This window comes from Podarcis muralis, chromosome 1, assembly GCF_964188315.1.
Source record: "Podarcis muralis chromosome 1, rPodMur119.hap1.1, whole genome shotgun sequence".
Lineage (NCBI taxonomy): Eukaryota > Metazoa > Chordata > Lepidosauria > Squamata > Lacertidae > Podarcis > Podarcis muralis.
Genome location: NC_135655.1, coordinates 78,622,616 through 78,646,716, shown reverse-complemented (window position 1 = coordinate 78,646,716; position 24,101 = coordinate 78,622,616). Strand labels below are relative to the sequence as shown.

Below are 24,101 nucleotides of genomic sequence, written 5' to 3'. Positions count from 1 at the left end.
AACTTAAACCAATTAAAATGCCACAGATCTCCACCCCCAAGAAATCCTGGGAATCATAGATCTGTGGGTGGGTGGGGCTAATATTCTCTAACAGTGAATTCTCAACATTCTAACAAAGCTATGGTTCTCACGAGTCTTTGAGGATGCCATAAGAAAGAGCTTTAAAACCAGCTTAGACAGGAGTGCCTGGCGTGCTCTGGTCCATGGGGTCACGAAGAGTCAGACACGACTAAAGGACTAAACAACAACAACATGTTTATACTGGCCTCCTTCACACATGACACATGAGCCTTCTGAGGTGGCACAGTCCTTTGTAGCACTCCCATAAATGCATGTATCATGTGCAGGTGCACAGAGCGAAAATGGCAGTCACTTTGCTACAGAGCAAAGCCATGGTTTGGATTAGCATTAGGTACAAACCTAGGTTCATGGTTTGTCTCGCTCCAAACAAACCATGAGCTGTAGCCAATGTTTGTCCTTAGCTTACTACTTGTGGTTTGTTTGTTAGAGACAGACCACAAGCCTGGGTTTGCCCATGGCTTGGCTGCAGGTAGCAAAGCAGTCAAAGAACTTGAAGAGAAGTGGCTGTGGTTTTCACTCTGCACACATGTATGCTTGCTCGTTCATGCTTAGCCATGTTCTGGATTAGCACTGCATGCAAAATAAGCCAGTGTGATATGGCAATATGTGGAGCATGCTGTTTTAAATACAAAGGCTTGGGGTGGGGGCCATTGGGAGATGGACATCATCCCCAGGACCATTATGTGGGCTGGATATAGCTAAATCTGGTAAAGCGTTTTCATAATAAGGGGATATGGACTAATTAGCAATCATCGTTAAAAGAGCCACAGCTGATGCATTTGATATGACATGGTCATAAATTAAATTTTAGTACCTGTATTGTGTTCCTGACACAGATATGGACAAGGCATGGCTACTGTCAGAGTGTGGCTGTTGTTTGTTGAATGAAGCAGTTATTGTTCCAAATTCTGGCTGATACCTTGACTGAGGAATTAAGCGCCTGAGTGGTTTGAAACAGGAGAGAAGTAATTCTGGAAAGGAGTTTTTACCTTCTGAAATTTCATCCCAATTATGCCTACCCAGGAAACGCCTCCCTATCTTTTTAATTCAGTTAAGGTCCTCTGCACTGATCAGTGTGACTAAGCACCATCATTGAGCTGGCTTCTATTGTGCTGATTATGCCACAAGTATGTACACAACACAGGATGTTTAAGGAGTAATCAGTAACATCACCCCATGCTTGAATGGGAGTAGAGACCTTGATGTCCTTCATTGCATTGGGCCAGATCTCCATACTGGCCCTAAATAAACAGCTGGTTCAATGGATGCTGCATATACTGCTCTACCAAATAGGAGACTCTCCATCCAGTTCCAGCTTGTCTGAGCTGTCTAGTCTGGGCCCAAAATGATAGCTGTAATTTAAGAGCTTGGGCTCACACTGCATGAATTTGGGCCTCTGTTTTTTCTTGAAGGTGGGGGTGGGAGTAGGTGGGATAACAATAGAAGTTGCTACTGAGGTATGTGACGTAAATTAGTATCAGAATCCACCATACATCACCTCCAGCTATGTTAAAAAGGGATGTGTTAACTGCAGTGAGACAGCTCTGTGCAAAAATTGGAAGGCAACAGCCAAACCCAAGGAAAGTAATGATTCAGAAAAGTAATGGAATTTGCTAACCTAGCCAGTACATTAACTGCATAACAGGATTCTTTTGTGTCTTACATTTCAGTGCTTGAAGAATAGAGATCTGTTGCTCATTATGTGTCAAATGTCCTCTCTATTGCTAACGTAGATCACAAGTATCTGAATGTCTTTTGAAAATGTTTTATTTTTATTTTTGATTACATTTTTGTTAGTGTTGTTAGCCCACATTATTTTACTTTTAATTTTGTGATAGCTATGTTTTGCTATATGCATGTTATATTTTTTAAAATGGTGGGGAGCTAGACATAGGGAAGAAGAAGAGACTCGAGTAGCTTGAGCTCCGAGTTTATGATTTTGGGGTGAAGCAAAGATAAATTTATATTTTCACAAAGGCTTTGTGGATTCTTCCTATTCCTCTTGTTTAAGACAGGTTAAACTATTTTTGCTCCCAGCACATTGCTTATGACGCTGGTGTTCACTGCAGTAAACACATCCATGTGGATGATACATCCACATCTTTAGACAAGTTTGCATCATGGACCTGTTAGGGTTCCCAAGCTCTTGTACACAAATGTTGAAAGATGAAGATACATCTTTGCTGTGAGGAACACTGGTGCGCCTGCAGCAGTCATCAGGGAAAGGACCAAAAGTCTGTGGCAGAGCAAGAGGTCCCATGCAAGAGGTCCCAGATTCAATCCATGGCATCTCCAGGTAGGATTGGAAAGGCTCCTGGCCCAGGGGTGCCATCTAGGGGGGGGCTGAGGGCCCCCCATAAATTTTAAAGGAGGGGGCTGGGCCCCCTCAATATTCCACAGGCTCACCTGGGCTACCCATGTCTGCAGCAGGCCTTAGGTGTACACCTGGCACCATCAGAAGAAGGAGGTATTACAATACTGCGGTAGTCTTTCAGGGCTCCTGTCACCATTCAGGATTGTGTTTCACTATGTAATGTTTATATTCTCTCTCTGTCACACACGTACACGCACACAGGCATACACCCACCCACACAGAATTGCCTCAGAGAGCTTGTGTATAGCCTAAATGTTGTTCTTCTGCAGTACAAAGGGAAAGCAAACCTGCATGTATTTGAAGACTGGTGTGGAGGAGCTGTTGGGCACCTAAGGAAGAACCTGCATTTCCCCCTCTATCCGCATGTAAGTACAAGTGATTCTGCAAGATGAAGAGTCCAGTTCCAGCATAACTTCCAAGAGGGAGTTTTCTGTTACTCTCTTTGTGTAGTAAATATCCGTAGCCACTGTTGCAGTAAATTTCCATTCTACTAGTAACTAGGGCATTTGACTTGATCTAAGTGCTAATGAAAGTGTAGTTCCTTTGATTTCAGCAGGCCAGTATCAGGTATGGTAAGGTTTATCCAATGAGGTGTGCTCCTTATGTTGCTGGACTGCAACTCCCATCATCCCTGACCATTGGGCCATGCTGGGTGTGGCTGATGGGAATTGGAGTCCCAGCAAGATTTGGAGGGCACCATATTGACTGCCTCTGGGCTATGGTATCCCATTCCCATGTTCACATCCTTGTGCCTGCCCCAGCTTTAAGACAGACAAAATCAAGGAGGCTGACTTACTTCCATGCAAGACACTGGCAATGCATTACTCCTATGGTGATCCATCTGCTAAGGGTTCATGCTACACATGGAACTTCTGAATGAATCTCCCCAAAAGAGTGGGGAGGAGGAATTTGAAGAGGAGGCTTGGCGAATATAAATTATTCTCTGTTTTCCGGTGTGTAAGCATGTTCACCAGGTTTTTGCAGGGAGCTGAGTAAATGCTGACTAGTGATGGGTCTACCAGCTTGTTATTGTATTGCTGTTTGATATATTTTAGCTGACACTTTAGTTATTTAAACTTTTATTGTAGACAACAAGAAGAATCCACGGACAGCATACAAATCAATATGGCTAACTTGACCCAACAATCCCCCCCCCTTCACACATGAAAAACAAATCTCACTGCAGCCACTAAAGATAACCAACCATGCCCTAGGCCCCCCTCCACCTCTCTCACTACCAAGGAAATATAATAAGTGAATAGAAAGAAAACCTACCCGAGGGATGATGATACAAAACACCACACATACACTAAGTAAAAGGATATAAGTTTTACCACCCCAACCTCCCTCTCTCTCCCCCTTCTTCCCTAACCTTATACTGCATACAGCACTAATGTCTCACAACAAATGTAATTGATCTATAAAAAAACACAACCTGAAAAAAGAGACAATGCCCACACTTTTGTAAATCACGAAAATCTTTAATAAAAATTATTTTTTTATTTTAAAAAGTCTTTTATTGTATGGTTTGATAGTGTGTTGAGGTGTAACCTGCACTTGGAGCAATAGAACTGATGAAGGGTATGATAAATATTGAACAAATGAATATAGCGTACATTTGCTCAAGGCCTGTGTTGTGGAATATTACATTCAAACACTCTCTTCCTCTTTTCTTCTGGCTCTTAGACCCGCACAACAGTGAAAAAGTTGGCTGTGTCACCCAAATGGAAGAATTATGGCCTCCGTATATTTGGGTACATCCATCCCTTCAAAGACGGTGAGCTGAATTAGCAACCCTTAACTCTGTCTGCAAAGCTGCGCTTCATTGCTGAGATCTCACCTTCTTCCCACTCAGAGATACCTTTGCCTTAAAGAAAACCATATGCATATTGTTGCCCCTGCTCCTAATCTCTCACAGTGGGAGTTATGGGAAACTGCAGAGGGACCCGCTCTCTGTTGCTCCTTTCTAGGTCAAGAGGCTTCATGCCATCAGAACGCCTCCAAATGTATCTCAGACTAGAGAAGTTCAGAAACTACCGTCTCTCTGTCCCCCTTCCCCACATCCACCCATCAGTGACCAAGCATCATTCCAGGGGCTCTTGAGTCCCAAACCACGGCATTCAGTAGACATTTGACACATTGACTTGAAAAGGCTTGTCTCTCTCAGCCACAACATGCCCAGCTCACCAGCACATGGAATCCTTATTGCTCAAGCCTCCTGCTCTTACCTGCTCCTGCAGTCCACCCTGCAGCTCAAATTTTCTTCTTTGCCTTGTAGGAGACTTCCAGTTTTCTGTAGCTTCAGATGACAACTCTGAATTTTGGCTCAGTCCTGACGAGACTCCAGCCAATGCCCGTCTGGTGGCATTTGTGGGCAAGGTGGGATCCATTTTTCGCTTTCTCTGAGCTTCTCACATTGTAATAGGAAGGCCGATAGATACACATTAGTGGCATTGTAGCATCTTTCCATGGATAGACGTGCTTCTTGCTATCTTCTTACAAGCAATGCCATCTGGCGTCATCTCCCTGGTTCCTTGCTGGGTTAGTTAAATGTAAATGTAGCCAGTAGTATTGCCACTGGGAGCCATATAAACCTCGAGCCAACTCAGCTGTGATTCTTACATCTGGAGGCTGCATAATTAAAACCTGGACTTATTATAACACAAAACACAAATACGCGTGTATATGAGTCTGTTCTAAATGCTGTTGTGTTTCGATAGTAATGTTTTTCTGCAGCTGTGGCTCACAACCTGAGCCTTACACCTGGTTCGCTCAGTAACACTGATTTCAAGGTTAAGCCTGTGCACAGATGTGGCACATATTTCTCTGCTTTGTTCTAAATGGGAAGGTAAAGCTCTTATTTCCACGGTGGCTGCAAAGAGAGCTTGTTCCACAGCCACGTTAGCAAATGGAGAAATTATGGAAATAAGGAGCCCTTTTCGCCATATAAGGGGTGAGAAATGCACTTTGCCGTTTGATTGCCGGCAAAATGGTTTGGATTTAAAACATTAAACTTGGCTCATACCGTGAAAGCTTTGCTATGTTGGGAAGAAACAGGCTAAGGAGCACAGCTAGGAACTAATGAAAGTATTGTCAGGTGGAGAGATCGGCAGTATTTCAAATTTCTGTTTAAGTCTTCCCTCCGGTGCAATGTCTTAAAAATGCTCGAAAGCAACTCAGCAAGTGTTTCTTCACCCATGTTGTCAGCGTTTCCCTCTGGTTTTGCTCCGGAGCTTGAGATTTCCTGTGCCCAGGGAGAAACTGCACTCCTGTGCCATATATAAGCAGAGAAATAGATACCATGGATACAGAGATGATGCAGATACTCAGGCGAGTCCTATTTCTAAGGCCATTCAGCAAAATCAATTTCTTTGACAGAGATAGCAAAGTATGATTGTGGCCTTAGGGCACCACTTGCTTAGTGTTACTGTTGCCCTTGTGTTCAATGCTAACAGCATGCAGGAGGTGATAAGGAATTAGCGCAGATTTCAGATTAGCGGGGTTAGACCTTTGACTAGGGTGGTTGCGGTTGTATATATTGTATATGTCTCTGCGTGTCATGCAAGCAATGAATCTGATAGTAATGAATCTGTCCATTCTGCTGGTTTCCCACACTCTGCCCCTAGTTTCACTCCATCACAAACAACAACAACAACAACAACAACAACAACAACAACAACAATAATAATAATAAATTTTATTTATATCCCACCCTCCCCAGCCGAAGCCGGGCTCAGGGCAGCTAACAACAATAAAACAGTACAAAAGTACAACATAAACAACATTCTAAAATCATTCATTATAAAAATTAATTAATTCAAGCCACTAGCAACCGTTGGGCCAGAGCTCCGCGAAGATTGCCGAGGGAGGGAGTCAGGCTGTGCCCTGGCCAAAGGCCTGGTGGAACAGCTCTGTCTTGCAGGCCCTGCGGAAAGATGTCAAGTCCCGCAGGGCCCTGGTCTCTTGTGACAGAGTGTTCCACCAGATCGGAGCCACAGCCGAAAAAGCCCTGGCTCTAGTTGAGGCCAGCCTAACTTCTCTGTGGCCTGGGACCTTCAAGATGTTTTTATTTGAAGACCGTAAGTTTCTCTGTGGGGCATACCAGGAGAGGCGGTCCCGTAGGTACGAGGGTCCTAGGCCATATAGGGCTTTAAAGGTTAAAACCAGCACCTTAAACCTGATCCTGTACTCCACCGGGAGCCAGTGCAGCTGGTATAGCACCGGATGAATGTGATCTCGCAGCGAAGACCTCGTAAGGAGTCTCGCTGCAGCATTCTGCACCCGCTGGAGTTTCTGGGTCAGTCTCAAGGGCAGCCCCACGTAGAGCGAGTTACAATAATCCAGTCTGGAGGTGACCGTCGCGTGGATCACAGTGGCTAGGTCAGGGCGAGAGAGGTAAGGAGCCAACTGCTTAGCTTGGCGGAGATGGAAAAATGCCTCCTTTGTTATAGCTGCAATCTGTGCCTCCATGGAAAGGGAGGTGTCGAAGATTACACCCAAACTCTTAACGGACGGTGCTGGCACTAATTGCGCCCCCGCAAGAGATGGGAGTTGCCCCCCCAATCCCATATCATCGCCCCGTCCCAGCCACAGGACCTCTGTCTTCGAAGGATTTAGCTTCAACCGGCTCCCACGTAACCATCCAGCCACAGCTTCCAAACATCTGGTCAGTGTGTCTGGGGCTGAGTCAGGATGGCCATCCATCAACAGATAGAGTTGGGTGTCATCGGCATACTGATGACAACCCAGCCCAAAACTCCGAACAAGCTGGGCGAGGGGGCGCATAAAGATGTTGAAAAGCATCAGGGAGAGTATCGCACCCTGAGGTACTCCACACACCAAGGAGTGGCGCGATGACAATTCCCCCCCAAGCGCCACCCTCTGTCCCCGACCAGAGAGAAACGAGCACAGCCATTGAAGGACTGTGCCCTGGATCCCCACGTCGGCAAGGCGGTGGTCCAGAAGTTCGTGATCGACCATGTCGAAAGCTGCTGATAGATCTAGAAGAATCAGCAGCCCCGACCCGCCTCGATCCAGCTGTCTACGAAGATCATCTGTTAGGGCATCCAGAGCCGTCTCGGTCCCATGACCAGCGCAGAAGCCAGACTGGAATGGATCCAGAGGTGTTGGAGAATATCATTTTAGGGGTTTATAGCTAATAACTACTGGAAGAATTGTGTTTCATATTATGTTTTAAAGGTATATCACCACTCCGACAGGCCTGTTGTGTTTTGAACCCAAGACCTCTCACACACAACTTGAAAATGGTGGCCCCATGACTTATAGGTTTTAGGCCCCACCAATGCGCTGTGGTCTAAACCACAGAGCCTAGGGCTTACCAATCGGAAGGTCGGCAGTTTGAATCCCTGCGACAGGGTGAGCTCCCGTTGTTCGGTCTCAGCTCCTGCCAACCTAGCAGTTCAAAAGCACGTCAAGTGCAAGTAGATAAATAGGTACTGCTTCGGCAGGAAGATAAACGGTGTTTCTGTGCGCTGCTCTGGTTTGCCAGAAGCTGCTTAGTCATGCTGGCCACATGACTCGGAAGCTGTCTCCGGACAAACGCTGGCTCCCTCAGCCTATAGAGCGAGATGAGCACATAACCCCAGAGTCATCCACGACTGGACCTAACGGTCAGGGGTACCTTTACCTTTACCTAATGCATGACAGTTGCAGACCTATGTCTGCTGTAAAGCCTAGGGGTGGAATGCTAATTAAGTCTCAAAGTGGGTATCTGTGTTAAATGCTGTTCTCACAACTGCCACTTTCCCCTCTTTTCAACTAGTGTTTATATCCTAGCCAAGTTCATTTCCAGCATCAGCATGGGGGCAGGGAGGAGAAAATCCTGTCAGATGAACTGTAAGAATGAAGTGAGGAGAGAAGGAACCAATACCCTCTACGCCTATGTGCCCTTTTGGGAGTTTAAATCTCTCCCCCACCCCCACCCCGCTCAATCTCTCTTACACACACTCTCACACATTTGAAGGCATGGGCCTGCTGCCCTGATCTGTCATCTCACCCATACGACTCCTTACTTTCATCACTGCCCCACTGCTATTGCCACATCCCCCTTCCCCCTTAAAAAATGCTTTTCTTCATATAAGTCAAACAACACATATGCAACAAAAGAAACACTCCCCCATAGAAATTATGATGCAGCACAGAATATAGTCGTGTTACATACCACATCAAAGAAAAGAAAAAATCCAAATTATCCAATGCAATAAAATTAAAAATAGCACGGTATCGGAAATCAAACCAGCCAAAAGATTTTATTTGTTGTGTCTTCAAGGTGATGAGTGTCTAACCTTCCATTTGAAATTCTACCAGTTTCACAACTGCTCCCTTTTTCTCCGAACGTTTTAGCGGTGCCCGTCCCAGTATACTTCAAAGGCTGCCTCAGTATTTCTGAAAGGTTTGGCACTGTCAGGCTATTCCAAATAGATCTATAGTCTACAGTGAGTCTCTCAAGCCACTGGTTGGTAAAGCTGTTGCCAAGCAAAGATTGGAAATTTGTTTCACCATTTGATTGTTCTGCTAACAAATAAAAGTAAACAAAATTAAATCTTCAGCATGCACAGTCAAGAAATTCAATGCTGCAGGTCCCAGGACAGCTGTAGCTCACTCCCTTTCGTGCATTTTTAATGAAAGCTTAAAGGCCAGTGCTGAATCTTGTACATTTGCAATAGAAAGGTACAAGCCCTGCAGGATTGTGGCAATGCCTTTTAACCTACCCATTACAGAGCTGTCTAGTCACGCAGACCACACTGTGAGACAAAGCTTGTTTTTCCTTATATCAATTAACTCAGAGGTGACCTGATGGAAGGGATTCTCATTTGATCTAGTGGCCCGGGTTTTGTGTGGCTAATATTAATTGTTTAGGAAAACCTTAGTGATTTGATTTTTATAAGCACTTTGTAGCAGTAGATATAAAACAGACCAGATTAGACACAAACTAGAAGATTGGAAATAAAACCACACAGTGACAGGAAGAAAAGTCTACCAGTTGAATTATGACAGCATTATATGAAGGGCTTTCCCCATATTCCTCTTAGTATAATTTATTTGCTTAGGAAATTAGGCATGGTTGCTGTGAATCAGCTTCAAGCTATTCCCCTGAAATGTACTCAAAAACCATGTGGATTGTGATGTTCTAATCAACTTCGGCCAGTGCCGTTCCTAATTTTCTTCTAGTTTTTTGTATATTGGTTTTGGCCTTTGATCAAAGATTGAATTTGGCCCCATATTCACATTCTTTCTCCTCTTCTTCTTTAGATGGGCTCTGAGTGGACTGCCCCAGGAGAGTTCACAAAATTCAGCTCACAAGTTTCCAAGCCAATCCGGTAGGTGTTGCTACCCTGTCCTTCTGATCATTTTAGGCAGCTAAGGCTGCGCACACACGTGAAGGTACTTTGAATGTGCTTAAAAGGTATAGTGTGTACACAACCTTCATATGCCTACACCATGTCCATATTTTGTTGTAGACCTGTGTGTGTGTGTGTGTGTGTGTGTGTGTGTGTGTGTGTGTGTCCCATCCATCTGACTGGGTTCCCCCAGTCACTCTGGGCTGTGACCATGTGAGATGTAATGCTAGCAAACACTTGCCCATATCCCCCAGCATCTGATATTAAATGTGGTGTGAGAATGCCCTCTCCAGAGGCATCCACAGTATACTCCTGAAGCCATAGATCACACACAACTCACATATGGAACTCACAGCCACAAGATGGAATGGTGGCCACTAGCTTAGATCACTTAAAAAAAATTTTTTTTTTGACAAATTCATAGAGGATAGATCTCTCAATGGTTTTTAGCTATGAAATCATGTTCACAAATAGTATACCAGCTTCTGGGGAGGCCTGTTGCCTGTTTGCTCCCAGAAGCAGCTGGTTCACCCATGCTGGAAACAGAATGCTGAACCATATCTAGTAGGTATGATAATATATTTAAACAAAGAGGCGTTACTAATATTTTTATACAATTGCAAGTGTATCTTATGAAATTGTGCATGTTTTTAGAAAGTGGTGGTTTTTTTTTTCATTTTAGCAAGTGAGCATATGTTACTTAGATCTCAACATCTTGTACATGCTTCATTGTTGGAGAGATATAAAAGAAGGAAAGCTTATGTTCTGCTGGTGAAGCATGCAGGGTTGTCAGAAACCACCATTCTTCTCTTCTTTATCCTTTATATCAGGGTGGCTAGCCTTCTGTGGCTCAAGGGCCCCTTTGAGCGTTTTCCCACTCCCTCGAGATCTGCATGCCCACCAAGCCCATTTCACACACATGCATACACTCATGCAGCGCAAAGGGTAGGACAACCAGTTTACACACGTAGACACACTCAGCAGGCCCTGCTCCTTCCTGCCACTCACCATCTGGCCCGGGGCGGGGCCTGAAGCCTCTCCATAAGGACTGCTGCGCTCTGCTGCCCAGGAGGACTCTCCTGTGAGTGTCTGAGGGCCCTGCTCCTTCCTGCCACTCACCATCTGGCCCGGGGCGGGGCCATGAAGCCTCTCCATAAGGACTGCTGCGCTCTGCTGCCCAGGAGGACTCTCCTGTGAGTGTCTGAGGGCCCTGCTCCTTCCTGCCACTCACCATCTGGCCCGGGGCGGGGCCTGAAGCCTCTCCATAAGGACTGCTGCGCTCTGCTGCCCAGGAGGACTCTCCTGTGAGTGTCTGAGGGCCCTGCTCCTTCCTGCCACTCACCATCTGGCCCGGGGCGGGGCCTGAAGCCTCTCCATAAGGACTGCTGCGCTCTGCTGCCCAGGAGGACTCTCCTGTGAGTGTCTGAGGGCCCTGCTCCTTCCTGCCACTCACCATCTGGCCCGGGGCGGGGCCTGAAGCCTCTCCATAAGGACTGCTGCGCTCTGCTCTGCGCTCTGCTGCCCAGGAGGACCCTCCTGTGTGAGTGTCTGAGGGCCCTGCTCCTTCCTGCCACTCACCATCTGGCCCGGGGCGGGGCCTGAAGCCTCTCCATAAGGACTGCTGCGCTCTGCTCTGCGCTCTGCTGCCCAGGAGGACCCTCCTGTGTGAGTGTCTGAGGGCCCTGCTCCTTCCTGCCACTCACCATCTGGCCCGGGGCGGGGCCTGAAGCCTCTCCATAAGGACTGCTGCGCTCTGCTCTGCGCTCTGCTGCCCAGGAGGACCCTCCTGTGTGAGTGTCTGAGGGCCCTGCTCCTTCCTGCCACTCACCATCTGGCCCGGGGCGGGGCCTGAAGCCTCTCCATAAGGACTGCTGCGCTCTGCTCTGCGCTCTGCTGCCCAGGAGGACCCTCCTGTGTGAGTGTCTGAGGGCCCTGCTCCTTCCTGCCACTCACCATCTGGCCCGGGGCGGGGCCATGAAGCCTCTCCATAAGGACTGCTGCGCTCTGCTGCCCAGGAGGACTCTCCTGTGAGTGTCTGAGGGCCCTGCTCCTTCCTGCCACTCACCATCTGGCCCGGGGCGGGGCCATGAAGCCTCTCCATAAGGACTGCTGCGCTCTGCTGCCCAGGAGGACTCTCCTGTGAGTGTCTGAGGGCCCTGCTCCTTCCTGCCACTCACCATCTGGCCCGGGGCGGGGCCTGAAGCCTCTCCATAAGGACTGCTGCGCTCTGCTGCCCAGGAGGACTCTCCTGTGAGTGTCTGAGGGCCCTGCTCCTTCCTGCCACTCACCATCTGGCCCGGGGCGGGGCCTGAAGCCTCTCCATAAGGACTGCTGCGCTCTGCTCTGCGCTCTGCTGCCCAGGAGGACCCTCCTGTGTGAGTGTCTGAGGGCCCTGCTCCTTCCTGCCACTCACCATCTGGCCCGGGGCGGGGCCTGAAGCCTCTCCATAAGGACTGCTGCGCTCTGCTCTGCGCTCTGCTGCCCAGGAGGACCCTCCTGTGTGAGTGTCTGAGGGCCCTGCTCCTTCCTGCCACTCACCATCTGGCCCGGGGCGGGGCCTGAAGCCTCTCCATAAGGACTGCTGCGCTCTGCTGCAGAGGGCCTGACGGGCATCACTAGAACAGTTGCTGTTACTGCTGGAGGGGTGCAGAGTGCTTTTAAAATGTTTTTTTTTTGTTGTTGTTTTTAAATTCCTTTGAATTTCTTGTAAGTGGGGGGGTGGGGGTGGGATGGATGTTTACTGGGCCTGGGAATCTGTTTGATTTTATGTTTTTGTAATTTTTGCTGTTTTTTGTTGTATTGTTTTATTGGTTGTTTTTTTTAAGGTGTTATCTTGTTCTTAAGGGGAGGGGTCAGGGCTGCCGGGGAGTGGGCCCCAGCCAACAAAATGGCTGGGGCATGTTCCACAGGGGAAGATGCACTGGGACAACCGATCTCAGTGATCACGGGTAGGAGGAGGAGTTACGCTAAGACCAGACCATGTCATTACAGAGGAGGCAGGTTTAGTCGTTGTCTGAGGACTATCCCTGCCTCCGGGTCTGGTCCTGACCGGATGGATACTAGAATCAGCAAGGGATACCCACATGACCTGAAGGTGCTGCTGTGCAATGCCAGGTCAATGATTCATAAGACCACTGCCATCCATGACTTGATCATGGATGGAGGATTTGACCTGGCATGTGTGACAGAGACTTGGTTGGATGAAGCGGATGGGCCTGTCCTTGCCGCTGCTTGTCCACCAGGTTTCTCTTACGCACAGCAACCCAGGTCATGTGGGCGGGGAGGGGGGGTTGCAGTGATTTTTAGGAAGTCATTAGTTTGCACCAGGCGTCCTATTGGGAAGACCCAGTTTTCCGAGTGCATGTTCTGGAAGTTGGGCAATAGGGGCAGTACAGGATTCCTACTGGTGTACCGACCTCCCCGCTGCACCAAGGATTCCCTGCCCGAGCTGCTTCAGGTCGTGGCGGATGTCCTCCTGGAGACACCTAGCTTGGTTGTCCTAGGGGATTTTAACATCCATGCCGACACGACCTTACAAGGGGCTGCTCGGGACTTCGTGGAAAGCATGGCCTCCATGGGGCTGTCCCTGAATAACTCTGGCCCAACCCATAGCCGCGGACATGCCTTGGACCTGGTGTTTACCTCTATGGATGTTGGTGATCTGACACTAAGTAAAAGCGAAACGAAAGAAGTGCCATGGTCAGATCACTTCCTGGTGCAACTGGACTTCTCCGCGACCCATCCCCTCTGCAGGGAGGTGGGACCAATTCGGATGGTCCGCCCCCGCCACTTAATGGATCCAAATGGTTTCCAGAGAGTGGTAGGGGATGCTTTATCCCATGTTGATGGCCTTTCAGCCGATTCCCTGGTGGCCCGCTGGAATGTGGAGTTAACCAGGGCTATTGACTGTTTGGCTCCAAAGCGCCCTCTCCGATTGCATGGAGCCCGGAGAGCCCCGTGGTTCTCCACGGATCTGAGGGCAATGAAACAATCGTTGAGACGGCTAGAGCGCCGGTGGCGGATAACCCATTCCGAATCTGACCGGACACAGGTTAGAGCTCAACGTCGAGCCTACCAAGTGGCGATAGCGACGGCGAAGAAGACCTTCTTCGCCGCCTCTATTGCATCTGCAGAAAACAGCAGCAGGAGACTTTTTCAGGTGGTTCACAATTTAGCGGAACCACCTGCGACATCTGGGCCCAGTATGGGCCTCATGATCTCCTGCAATGATTTTGCAAAGTTTTTTGCAGATAAAATCGCTCAGATTCGGGAAGAGGTAGACTCCACCGTGGGAGCAGGGCCGGGGCGGGAGAGTGCTAGAGTCCTGTCTAGTCAAGTTGTGTGGGATCAATTCCAACCTGTTACCTCCGAGGATGTGGACAGGCTGCTTGGACGAGTGAAGCCAACCACCTGTCTCCTGGATCCTTGCCCATCCTGGCTTATAAAAGCTAGCCGGGAAGGACTGGGCGATGGGCTTCGTGGGGTGGTGAATGCTTCCCTCCGTGAGGGAGCCTTCCCAGACCCGCTGAAAGAGGCGGTTATTAAGCCGCTTCTTAAAAAACCATCTTTAGATGCGGCCACGATGGCCAATTATCGCCCAGTCTCAAATCTTCCATTCTTGGGCAAGGTGATTGAGCGAGTGGTTGCTGAACAACTCCAGGCACGCCTGGAAGAAGCGGACCATTTGGATCCCTTCCAGTCGGGATTCAGGCCTCATCATGGGACTGAAACTGCCTTGGTCGCACTGGTTGATGATCTCCGGCGGGCTAGGGACAAAGGTGAGAGCTGTTTCCTAGTTCTGCTGGATCTCTCAGCGGCGTTTGATACCATCGACCATAACATCCTTCTGGACCGTCTTGAGGGGCTGGGAGCTGGGGGCACTGTCATACAGTGGTTCCGCTCCTTCCTCCTGGGCCGTGTTCAGAAAGTGGTGGTGGGGGATGAGTGTTCAGACCCCTGGGCCCTCACTTGTGGGGTGCCTCAGGGCTCTGTCCTCTCCCCCATGCTTTTCAACATTTACATGCAGCCACTGGGAGAGATCATCAGGAGGTTTGGGCTGGGTGTTCATCAGTATGCGGATGATACCCAGCTCTACCTCTCTTTTAAATCAGAACCAGTGAAGGCGGTGAAGGTCCTGTGTGAGTGCCTGGAGGCGGTTGGAGGATGGATGGCGGCTAACAGATTGAGGTTGAATCCCGACAAGACAGAAGTACTGTTTTTGGGGGACAGGAGGCGGGCAGGTGTGGAGGATTCCCTGGTCCTGAATGGGGTAACTGTGCCCCTGAAGGACCAGGTGCGCAGCCTGGGAGTCATTTTGGACTCACAGCTGTCCATGGAGGCACAGGTCAAATCTGTATCCAGGGCAGCTGTTTACCAGCTCCATCTGGTACGTAGGCTGAGACCCTATCTGCCTGCGGACTGTCTCGCCAGAGTGGTACATGCTCTGGTTATCTCCCGCTTGGACTACTGCAATGCGCTCTACGTGGGGCTACCTTTGAAGGTGACCCGGAAACTACAACTAATCCAGAATGCGGCAGCTAGACTGGTGACTGGGTGCGGCCGCCGAGACCATATAACACCAGTCTTGAAAGACCTACATTGGCTCCCAGTAAGTTTCCGAGCACAATTCAAAGTGTTGGTGCTGACCTTTAAAGCCCTAAACGGCCTTGGTCCAGTATATCTGAAGGAGCGTCTCCACCCCCATCGTTCTGCCCGGACACTGAGGTCCAGCTCCGAGGGCCTTCTGGCGGTTCCCTCACTACGAGAGGTCAAGTTACAGGGAACCAGGCAGAGGGCCTTTTCGGTAGTGGCACCCGCCCTGTGGAACGCCCTCCCATCAGATGTCAAAGCGATAAACAACTACCTGACATTCAGAAGACATCTGAAGGCAGCCCTGTTCAGGGAAGTTTTTAATATGTGACATTTTAGTGTATTTTTTTATCTTTGTTGGAAGCCGCCCAGGGTGGCTGGGGAAGCCCAGCCAGATGGGCGGGGTACAAATAATAAATTATTATTATTATTATTATTATTATTATTATTATTATTATTTATGCTCTCTAGGGCAGTGCCTGCCCTGGGATAATCTTCTGCCCTTGGGAGGAGCAACAAAGCCCCTTCTCTCTGTGGTATGGCAGTATTGGTAGTAGGTCCTTAGACAGGAAACTGGAAGGAATGCTTCTTCCTGTTTCTTTTGCCTCTCTAAAGCCTTCCAACAATGGCACCAACTTTGTAAGAATGGTGCAGTACTGGACGGAGAAGGGGTCCTCTTGTAAAGGTAATAAGAGGTGACGCCTCCCATCCCTGCATATCACATCTGCAGAGACCTCTCCCAATGGTGGGGCACAATAGTGCCACCTGCTGCCCAAAAACACTCAGTTGAAAATAGTGGGGGCAAATCATTGGGGTTTTGCAGGCCACCAGAAATCATGGGTTAGCTACTCCTGCTTCATATAGCACTTGCCACTTAGAACAACCCTGTGTGGTAGATACTTCTCCAGTTCTCAAATGGAAGCTGAGAGAGATGGTGACTTGTTCAAGGCCACACAGTGAGTTCTTGGCAGCGGGTGAGTCCAGGTCTCCCAGTCCCAAGGCCAGCTCTCCCGCAGGGCAAAATGCATAATTGTTTCTGTAAACTTGCTTCTTCATGAGCCCTTTGCTCTCTCTCTCCTCATTTCCTCTCTCTTTGCATCTTTCTTTTCCCATAGCAAAGCTCCATTCCTCCTCCTCTTTGTCCTATTTCCAGGCTTGTTGGTCTGAAGGTACTTCCTGTCTAGATTTGGTGCCTGTCAGCTCCCCCTTCCTGTTTCTTTGCCTCTCTCTTTTTGACACAGCCCAGAATGGAGCTGGCAGCTCTTGTCTGGGCCTCTCTTTGCCTGTGCTATCAGTCCGCTGCTGTGCAGGAACTTCCATGGCATTCTGCAGTCTTTCCCTGTCCACTCTGCATACCTCTTACTTGTTCTGTTCATGCACACCGAATGGCTGCAGAGACAGAGGCCCTTTTGCCCTACACCGGGAAAGAGGCTTTATTCAGCAGGCAGCTCCAGTGTTGTGAGCAGAGCTTGCGATGGCGGTGCTGAAGGAGGCCGCTGGGAAAGGCTGCTCAAGGTTATGAACTGCTCCCTTGCCAGTGGTGGCCCAAGGGCTGTTGTCATGTGCCCTGTATAAATATATTTGCAAACATTTTGGCATCGCCTCTTATTTCTCTGCGATGTATCCTGTGTGCCATGCCCTCAGATTGGCAGGAGGACAAATGTGAAAAGCAGGGCATGCAGAGTTTTCTTGCTAGGGTCAGGACATGAAGAGATCTGGAATAATAGTGGAGATGTGTGCCGAATGCTTATTGCTTCCCCCAGCTGCTGGAAGAAAGAAACGAGGGAAGCTGTCCAAGTGCAAAAAAAGGGGGTGGGGGTGGGGGGAATATGAATGGACAAACACCTGCTCTGAGAACAGAGGGGCCCAAACCAAGCCTCAATACTGGGCACATTGGCAGATTTTCCCAGCTTAGGTGCCATGCCTGCCCCTCAGCATAACTAGTCAATGTGATCTCTGTCACTACCGATCAGTGTGATAGTACTGCTTAGTGGGAAAAATTCAGTATAGCGCTAAGAGGATCACTCCATCAGTACAAGCATTTTGATTGCACTGATACAACAATCTCCCCTTCCCTCCCCCCCATGTGCTGTTCTAGGGATTCCCACCCCCCCACATAAGCCAATTCCAGGGGCACAGGAGAAGATGGGAGGGAAGCATCATTGCGTTAGCAGAATCCTTGCATGGGCTTCTGCTAACAGGACCAGTTAGTTGAAGCCTGCCCAGTGTTAAGGTCCAGTGCATGATGGGAAATGTGTCTTCTTAACCAGACATAAATAAATAAAACCAGGGATCTCTTGTACCTCTGTGGGAGACGCATGGTGAATCTGCAGGTAGTTTCCCCATTTCAGCTTTAAAAGGCATTGAACTGAACTATTTTCTTCACTGATCTCTTTGAAATGGTCAGGATAAGCATTTCGTGGTCCATGGGGTCACGAAGAGTCAGACACGACTAAACGACTAAACAACAACATATGGTGCAGTGGATTTGCCATAAGAAAATACTCCCAATAGCAGCCCAGTAACATCTGGAGGATCACAGGTTCCCTGTTACTCCTCTAAACAATCAAGATGGGGAGAGCCCAAGGTTTCCCTGTAACCGCTGTCATAGACTGTTGCCTGCAAGGGTTGTGGTTGGCTCATGAATAGGCCTTGCAAGATTTCTGGCACCCCTGTGGGGCTACCATTTAAAAGCGCTCAGTGTGGGGTGTGAATATACTTCAGATTCCCTTGCAGATGATTAGCTGGGAACAATTCAGTGCTGTAATCTAATTAGGGAGCCGATGAAAGGAAGTGGGAGGGAAGGGCGGGGACTGTTGGTGGTGGCAAGAATAGTTTGGGCACATTTGCCACACAGAGTTCCTTGAAGCAGCTGATTGGAGCTCGGCCAGCTTGGAGAACAAGAGCCTGCCTAGTGTATGTCCTGGAGTTCCCAAGGGAAATTTTGAGATATTTTTTTCTCCTCTCCTCCTCTTCCTTCTCCTCCAATTGAACCACAGTTGTGGTGAGCAGGGCTTGGTGTTCTTGGTTTACACACCCTGGTTACACAGAGCAGTGCTCTCACATCACACACATGGCAAAAGAGATGGATTTGATTCTCTTTCCGTTACCTGATGGATAATGGGATGTAATAAGATATGAAAGGGGTAACACAGATAGGATTATTTATTTATTTATTTATTTATTTTAAAAAGCGTTCCACAGCACTACTGCATCTGTCACACCTCATTCCTGTCCTGCAGCAGCGCCACATCTTTGCTATTTTGGTATCAAGTCTTCACACAGCTCTGCTACTGCACTCAGAAGGCTAAAGAGAAGACTTCTCCTGTAGTCCCATTTGGGTGATTTCATCTCTCTTGTTTTTCACCCTTGTGAACTTTAGTATTGTAAGTCCAAAGCTTAGGCAGCTTGATGAAAAAAGGATGAATGCATTTCCTATTGTTTCACTTGAGCAAACCCTGTGGTCCTAAATCCAAACAACAGCAAGACCTGCTCACATCTGGCTAGGAAGGGGTTTAATTAAGCACACACACACACCACACCTCCCCATTGCCAAATCCAAACTGAGCAGTATTGTCTCTGCATATGCAGAACTGAACCCTGTTTTTGGCTGAAGAGTTGGGCATGGCTTGGAGGTTTGTTTTAAAAATATATATGGTGTTGTTGTTTTTAAAAAAATCCTACAATCCAAAGTCATCTCCAGGAAGAAGAAAGTAAGGGACAAGACTATGTACATGTTCTGGAGCAGCAACATCTACTCAAACAACTTGTTACAAGAAGTTGATCATTTATTCATTTCCCTTGATATACAAACACATCAGTATTAAAAAGGAAGAGAAGAAGTAGGTAACTGTTAAGAAGTAATGGCTGGGGGGAAATGTTTCAAAGTTTGAAGTAAGTGAAGAGTGAAATGCTAAATATTAACAGTGATAGCATTTCAGCCTATGGAAAGACAGAAGAAAATGGATGCAGATCAGTCATGGAACAAGAAATCTGAGGCCTAGCTAAAAGAGGGAGGAAGACAGAACTAGCCTGCTCATGAAGTAGCCTGCACTGTAGCAGCTGCTTTGAGCTGTGGAATCCCTCAGGGTGGCACTCTTCCCGCCACCAGCGCCAGGGTTGTGTGATGGCTTCTGGTGAGATTTTTCTGGAAGCCACTGTGTGACTGGTAAGCAAGGCAGGGGAACCACCTTCCCATTCATGTCAGCTGGCAAAATGGGACTGGCCACCCCTGGAAGAAGAGTGAAGAAACTAAACCTGATCATAACAAGAGATCCCAAAGCAAGTTGGCAGCAAATACAAAGGGGACAGATAATTCAGAACAGTAACACTAGAAGTAAGAAGTGAGAGTTGAAGAAGAAAAAGATTTGTCAGTGGAGCAACACAATCAAACTGCAACATAACACAAAGACTGGCAGCAATATTACCAGAAATTAGTGGTTTACAGTGGGAAAGAGATAGTAATCAAGATGAGCGAATTCAAACCTGGAAATGTTCAGAAAGCAAAACTATGAAGAAAACCACCACAGTCAATTTTATGCTTTCTACCCTTCAGTATCTTCCCAAACATGGGCACCCTGCTCTCAGAAGCAATAGAAGTGTTTAGCTTTTCTAGGCAACTCCCTTCAGGCGCCATGCCTAATAATCTTCGGTGTGTCTGCACGTGCCTCTGTTTGCAGCCAGTGACTGAATTCCAGAGGTGGTGTGAAGCTTACAGTTCCTGAAGACGTGTGAGGCTACTGCCTGGAGAACATAGGAAACAGTCCATCAAGCCCAGTACTGTACTCTGACTGGCAGCAGGGTCTCCAGGCAGAGCTCTTGTTTTCCTGCCAGAGGTGACCTTGTGCATACAAAGCACATGCTCTTCCAGTCCACTCTAGTCCCTCCCACTTTGGCGGCTGCTTGATGTTAGGGCAGTCCCTCTCCTTGCTATTTGTGTTTGAGGTGTTCTGTACAAGCCCATGTTTCCAGGAAGATTCCACCTGGCCCATTGCCTTTGCCACCAGCTCTATGGATCAGCTACTCTCTCCGCCAGGCTTCTGAAGCACCACATCTCTGCTGAACCATGGCTGCAGCTGAGTTAGCAGGCACCAGCTGAAGTTGGCAGCCGCCACCCCTCCATTCTCCCCATGGGGTTGGCCTGCACTTTCTTCCCAGCACTTGACAATCTCTTGCATGAAAAGTACCAAAGGTCTGTCAGCCCAGGGTGTTTGTGTGTGCTGTGAAATGAACCCAGCATCCCAAGTATCTGGTGTCTTGGGCAGCTTAAGGCAGAGAAGAGCCTTCTGTCTCGCTGTGTGAGAGATGGATATGGTTACCATGGCAGCAGTGGCATGCAGCACACCAAGCCAGCGAGAGCCTGTGTGAGAAGGATTTTAGGAGCCCTCTGCTCTCACTGATCAGGACTGACAGGCAGCAGTGATCGAACAGCGGGATCTCAGCTGCAACTGCGCCTGCAATGCCTTGCCTCTGTCAACTGGGTGTGGGCATCTATTGCCTCCAGAACTGCTGGCAGCATTCTCTTCATATCTGTTCTTTAGTTCTATTCCTAAACCTTTTGCTCCACTCCTTTTCAATGTAGATGGTTGTTTCCTGAATGCTTCCCGAATCCTTCCTAGTTTGCTTTGTTCCTGTGCTGAGGCTCTGTGTTTGTGTCCTATATGAAATCCTGCTGCATGGTTTGGAATTTGGCTCACATCTGAAGGTATCCAGATTTCAGTTGGGAGGAAGAAGAAATGTCTTGAGTCTAGCCTAGTTGTACAGAAAATAACTGAACTTAAATGGGCAAAAAAACTGAACCTATGTGGACAGCGCGTGATACAGATTGTATTGCCAAATGAGGCTGCAGGTGGGGCTTCCAGTAATTAGAAAGCAGAATTTCTTTGTGCTACGCATGCCTGTGTCCCATTCTCTCTCTGGTACTTCTTCTCTGTCCCCATATCTATCTCCTCTTCCCCATCCTGACTCTGCTGTCTGTACTGATAACACTATTATGGGCGAGGAGAGCTGTAACTTCTCCATAGTCCATTGCATCAGGCACTTTTCTTTTATCCCAGTTCACTCCTAGTATCAGAGTTGATGTTGAAAGCAGATTTCCCCCAGCCCTATGCTTTATACATAAACAGGGCAGGCAAGTGATTTAAAGACCGTGGCTTTGACTCTTAGCATTCAATGATCCTTACAACCATGCTGCAAAACAGATTGTTGTTGTTGCCCTTACATTTCAGAAGGAAAGCAGGGAGAGAGCTGAGGTTGAGGGACCAAGGGGAGGTGGGGCTGGAATGTTTGTGGCTGAGATGATGTTTAAAGCACTTGACTTTTCAGATTACAGCTCAAGCGCTTGGCCACTGCAACACCATCCTCTTCCTCTTTCCCTCACACCAGCCACTGCTAAATTGCTCCTAATTCTGTGAAAATATGATTGATGCCATGATAAATACATTGTGGAAGATTGGGTGATTTTGCACACTCCTGCACAATTCTTTCTGTGTTTGGAGCATTGATATGCGGAGGGTGAGCACACTTTTGGCCCAGATTCAGCTAAGTTATTGCGCTATAAGAAGTTAGCATAAAAAGTCCTGCAATGGGACTTTCTCCCCTCCCTCTGTGTCCTCCCCAGAGCTGCTCAGGAGGGTTGGGAGAACCCCTAGGACAGCCCATGGGGAAAGGAGAGGGGAGATCAGGCAAGCAGAAACGCTTGCAGAGACAGAACAATCGCCTTAGTGTGCTGTTGAATTCCACTCTTGGGTATGGAGTGCATTTTCCAGCTAGATCATGGTGTTTGAGAGATCCTGGAAAGAGGAGGAAATTGGCTAAGAAAATGGCAACTGAACTGTACAAATAGAACCACAATCCTACCTTCTTCTTCCCCTATCTCTGGGCACACACAATACTTATTGCTGAAGAGTCAGTGTGGAAGAGTGTGGGTGGAAACTGGCTTCACTCACCAGCTTCATTCACCTAAGATTTCTGTTCCCCGGCCCTCCAGCATCTGCTGTAGCTGAGAGTTCCTCAGGGACAACAGCATGGCAGTCCTCGAATTCATGTAACCTTGGAAGTATGCTTGCTGTTTTCTAATGATCTCCTTTGCTTCCCACACAGTGTCCTTTCCTCTAGGCGCTATTACTTCGAGCTCCTCCACAAGCAGGACGACCGTGGCTCAGACCATGTGGAAGTTGGTGTGAGTAAATAAATCCCTCTCAAGCCTCCCCCCACTTTAAGGTACAGAGCACCTGGTAGGAATATTAAACTTGTTTTGAAAAATAGAAACAGACCTACACTTGATCTTAGCCAAAAAAAGGCCAAGAAGCCTTCTGTTTTGTGCTCTCTTGACTAAAAATCTTGACAGTAAATAAACCTTCCATCCCCATCAAAGAAGCCTTTATAGTCAAAAAGACATCTTTAGCACAGCTTTCACTGGTCAATTTTGAAACGGCTCTTATTAACTCAGGACTAGTTTGCAGATTACCAGTTGAGGAAAAAGCGTCTGGCCATGAGGCACCCAAAGGTACATATTTGCCCCCCAAAGCTAGCAGAATGAAACATGTTTTCCACCATTTAAACTTCCTGAATCTGCTTTACAGTAAAGCAGAGGGAGGGAGGAAGATTATTCCTTAGACCATTTTTCTCATTTTCCTCAGAGCTTGAGGAGAAAAGTCTTTTCTCCTTAAAATTAATTGTGTCCTTCTCTGGGGAAAGAGCCAGAAGGGAGTATGAGAGGGACTTCCTAGCTGGTAATTTCTTAAACTCTTTTATTCTCAAGATAAAATGTCTCCCATCTCCTAGAAACTTTAAAATAGCCTCATTTTCATGCCTCTCAGAGGAGCTGTGTTCCCTTTACAGAAGCCTTTGCTGCACAGCAGGCTGCTGGAGGTGAAATATTAGTCTTTTTAAAGAGGCTCCATTCATCCCACATCTAAATTAAAAGGAAGAAGAGCCACTCAGTGCAAATGCTCTTCCTTCCCAATGGCTGCCTGTCTCTGCTGTGAAGTCTCTGCCAAAAGGATTCTAGGTCACCCTGGCAGGTGTAACACCCAGAGTGCAGGGAATGTGAAAAAAAAAAATTACCAGATGGGATTTATCTTTGCTTTAAAATAATATGCACCAATCGTCTGGTTGCTTTGATGGATATGAAGCACGTACGCATGCAAGGTTGTTCTTCCTGCTCATCAGCTATTTAGCATGTCTACGTAAGTACTAAATGTGCAGAATGAACAGCATATGGGCCTGTCTAAAAGCAAGTGTGTAAACTAGACAGATGAACATTGACACATTACTGCTTTTGCCACTTTACACGATGTTGGAAAGCTTGTCAGTCATTACAGAGGCCTTCCAGGCACCCCGATTAACAATAATAAATCTCCAGCCTGCTGCAGGAGAAAAGGAAGCAGCCTTTATTAAAACTACTTCATGTTTCGACATTACAAACTGTTACATAGCAAAACAGTATGTCTACTTAGCTACAGAAATATTAGCAGTGAGCCCGAATAGCAGCTGTTTGACTCTCCTCTGCTTAAATCCTGGGCTGTGTTCCTTACAATGATGGTACAGAAGCGCTTCCTCTCAGGGACATGCATAATGGTGAGCCTGCTATGGAAGTGTGCGCACACTCTTTGGATTTGTTAAAAAAATTACATCTTCCCTCCCAGTTCTGTGTGTGTTCACAGCAGAAGCTGGGTATGCACAGTTCTGACTGG

General features: G+C 47.8%; 1 protein-coding gene across 5 annotated transcripts in view; it reads left to right on the top strand.

Annotated features, from left to right (window-relative positions):
* The window catches only part of B4GALNT4 (beta-1,4-N-acetyl-galactosaminyltransferase 4), a 171,173-nt gene that overhangs the window by 117,474 nt on the left and 29,598 nt on the right, over nt 1–24,101 (top strand). For 4 of the 5 annotated variants that reach the window (XM_028736218.2, XM_077932136.1, XM_077932143.1 and 1 more), the window contains 5 exons: nt 2,725–2,820; nt 4,142–4,232; nt 4,734–4,834; nt 9,728–9,795; nt 22,507–22,585. In XM_028736218.2, the coding sequence (XP_028592051.2) occupies nt 2,725–2,820; nt 4,142–4,232; nt 4,734–4,834; nt 9,728–9,795; nt 22,507–22,585 (435 nt within the window). Of the gene's footprint in view, nt 1–2,724; nt 2,821–4,141; nt 4,233–4,733; nt 4,835–9,727; nt 9,796–22,506; nt 22,586–24,101 lie in introns of those variants that run through there. The other variant, XM_028736235.2, reaches the window with a different exon arrangement.